Source organism: Rhinopithecus bieti, unplaced genomic scaffold, assembly GCF_001698545.2.
Source record: "Rhinopithecus bieti isolate Rb0 unplaced genomic scaffold, ASM169854v2 scaffold_5626, whole genome shotgun sequence".
In the NCBI taxonomy this organism is placed as follows: Eukaryota; Metazoa; Chordata; class Mammalia; order Primates; family Cercopithecidae; genus Rhinopithecus; species Rhinopithecus bieti.
Genome location: NW_016805666.1, coordinates 6,915,288 through 6,918,243, shown reverse-complemented (window position 1 = coordinate 6,918,243; position 2,956 = coordinate 6,915,288). Strand labels below are relative to the sequence as shown.

The 2,956-nt window shown below is 41.8% G+C and overlaps 1 protein-coding gene across 1 annotated transcript in view; it reads right to left on the bottom strand.

Moving 5' to 3' along the window:
• Nucleotides 1-92: 92 nt before the first annotated feature.
• The window catches only part of PLAAT1 (phospholipase A and acyltransferase 1), a 33,785-nt gene continuing 30,921 nt past the window's right edge, over nucleotides 93-2,956 (bottom strand). The window contains exon 4 of the mRNA XM_017873451.1: nucleotides 93-202. Coding sequence (XP_017728940.1) covers nucleotides 176-202 — 27 coding nt within the window. The 3' untranslated portion in view covers nucleotides 93-175. The remainder of the gene's footprint in view (nucleotides 203-2,956) is intronic.

The following is a 2,956-nucleotide window of genomic DNA, read 5'->3' as shown; positions in this document are numbered from 1 at the left end:
CAGCTGACCAGCACCGATTGTCCGGCACTCCCTAGTGAGATGACCCCAGTACCTCAGTTGAAAATGCAGAAATCACCGGTCTTCTGTGTCGCTCGCGCTGGGAGTTGGAGACTGGAGCTGTTCCTATTCGGCCATCTTGCTCCGCCTTTGTTTGCTTTTTAACCGTTTCTTGTGTTCACAGCTCTCTGGAGAGTAATAATCTCTACAATGTGTATAATTTAGCAGTTACCAGTAACAAGACAAAAGTTTTACAAAGAAGAGATTTTTAGTTTATGATTATAAACTATGTATCAAATTTTAAAAATGGTAGTTCAAGCTCCTTGAGCTGATATCTGCATTTAGTAATCTAACTTTTAGAATGAAAAGCTTCAACTGATACATTGTATAACATTTAGATAGCATAAAAGATATTTTAATAGATTCAATAATGGTATAGGCTTTCCCCCCTCCTCTCTCCAGGTTTTCTCCTACAACCTATAAGGTTTCTGGTGGACGATGATCTTTATTTCATAATTTTTATTCTTGAAATGTGATAAAGTTGAACTCCATCCCTGACTGTTAAAAATATGATCAGAAAAAGGTTTAATAGCCTTGGGAAAATCATTTCATAAAAGCACAATGAGCATGATATCAAATAATCACCTATAGGAAAAACAAGCTGGACAGTCTTATGCTGGCCATCATCAAGAGTAGCCATTTTTATGGGAAACTGATGACTAACTTTGCGAGCTAACCTCTAAGAGTGAAAACTACTGTACCTTCAAACACCACCAATGTGAATATGAATCCATGAATTTAATTTAAAAGTGCATTCATGACATTATCTCCCACAGACAGGACTGTCTTCTGGAGTGGAGACATCCAGAGTTCTCTAGAAAGGCTGCACTTGAGGCTCTCAGGAGATTCTTGACTTCAGATTTTGCTCCTTCTCCCACTGGTGGGTGTAGTAATTCTACCGCACCCAGCTCTACTGCTTCAGTTTAAGATTTGCCCTGTGTAGGCATCCTTTACTGAAAAGTAAGCATACCTTGGGAAAGGCAACACATTATGCTACTGTCAGTCTCATCTTAACTTGACAATACTAAAAAAAACGGGTTTTTTGTAATTTTTGAGATGGAGTCTCTCTGTCACCCAGGCTGGAGTGCAGTGGCACAATCTCGGCTCACTGCAAGCTCTGCCTCCCAGGTTCACGCCATTCTCCTGCCTCAGTCTCCTGAGAAGCTGGGACTACAGTCGCCTACCACCACGCCTGGCTAATTTTTTGTATTTTTAGTAGAGACGGGGTTTCACCATGTTAGCCAGGATGGTCTCAATCTCCTGACCTCGTGATCTGCCCACCTTGGCCTCCCAAAGTGCTGGGATTACAGGCATGAGCCACCACACCCAGCCTGTTTTTTGTTTTTATACTATTACTTGGGAACAGGACATAAAAGGAACACAGATTTGAATTTAGAGTAAAAATTGAAGAGAAATTTTAGACATTGGTTCCTGGTAGGAGACACTCACACCTCCCCAGAAGACCAGTGGAAGAAGAGAGTGTTTGAGGGTTACTGGAGACAGAGTTGGTGCCATAAGAAAGGGAAGGAATTATTGAAAAAGGAGGGACGAGATATAGGGTCTCTGTGGCCCAGACTGCAGCACACAACTCCTTCTATTACCATTATTATTAACCCTGCAATTAGCTTGTTGAGTATTTCTGGCCCTGGGGTAAAATCTAAGTAAGTTTAATAGGTAGAAGACTTTCACTGAGTCTTCTGTTTAGTTACATTATGTACCATATTCCTAGTTTTCTCATTGTACCATCCCCCAATATTAACTTGAACATTTCCTTTATTTAATGCCAAGCTTTTGATGATAGCATAAGACGAATGTCATTGGCTGGTGGTGTGGTTTATGGGGTCATGTTACAATGTCTGATGTAATCCCAGGTTACAGAGAGCTGCACTCCCCCTTTCCCCACCTGCTGCCACCAAGAATTTCACTGGAACAGCACAGAAAGCAGTGTCTTTAACTGAACACATAATAAAATGAGACAATAAAATTATGACACTCCTTGGCTTGTAGAAAAAGTCTTAAGAATATGAGATATTGTTTTCCAAATATGGCATTTTAAACAAACATTTAATGATCTCTTCTCAAGGTTAAAAGGTCAAATCCCTGAAATACTTCAAACTCCAAAGGGAATAATATGTAACACTATAGAAATAACAGCCCACTCTTACTTCTCATGTCCTCCTGACAAGCAAGCAGATTCCACAGAAATCACTGGAACTGAAACCCTGGAGCAAACAGCCTCTCCTCTTCCCATCCACCCTAATCTACACAGGTGCAGGAAGAAGATGAGGGCATTCCCACAGGCTTGTAAATTAGAGTCCCTCAAACTACCTAACCAAAATGCTGAATATCCCAATTTCTTTTCCAACAAGAAACATGAATTTAGATGTCAACTCTAACAATTTGGGGTTCTTAAAATTTCTTTCAAAACCATATATAAATAGTTTTCATCCCTCTGGCAAAATGGCCACCCTCGGGGAAAAGGAAAATAATATTTATAGTAGAAATAAAATGTGATGAGATTTTGTTAAGATCTTCTGCTGGCTCACTCAAAAGGCTACTGCTCCTCGTTCAAGCTGCCACAGCAAATCTATGCTAGCAGGGGAAAAAAAATTTCATTGGCTCAATGATAAGACAATATCATCCCAGCACTTTGGGAGGCCGAGACGGGCGGATCACGAGGTCAGGAGATCAAGACCATCCTCGCTAACACGGTGAAACCCCGTCTCTACTAAAAATACAAAAACTAGCCGGGCGAGGTGGCGGGCGCCTGTAGTCCCAGCTACTCGGGAGGCTGAGGCAGGAGAATGGCGTAAACCCGGGAGGCGGAGCTTGCAGTGAGCTGAGATCTGGCCACTGCACTCCAGTCCGGGCGACAGAGCGAGACTCCGCCTCAAAAAAA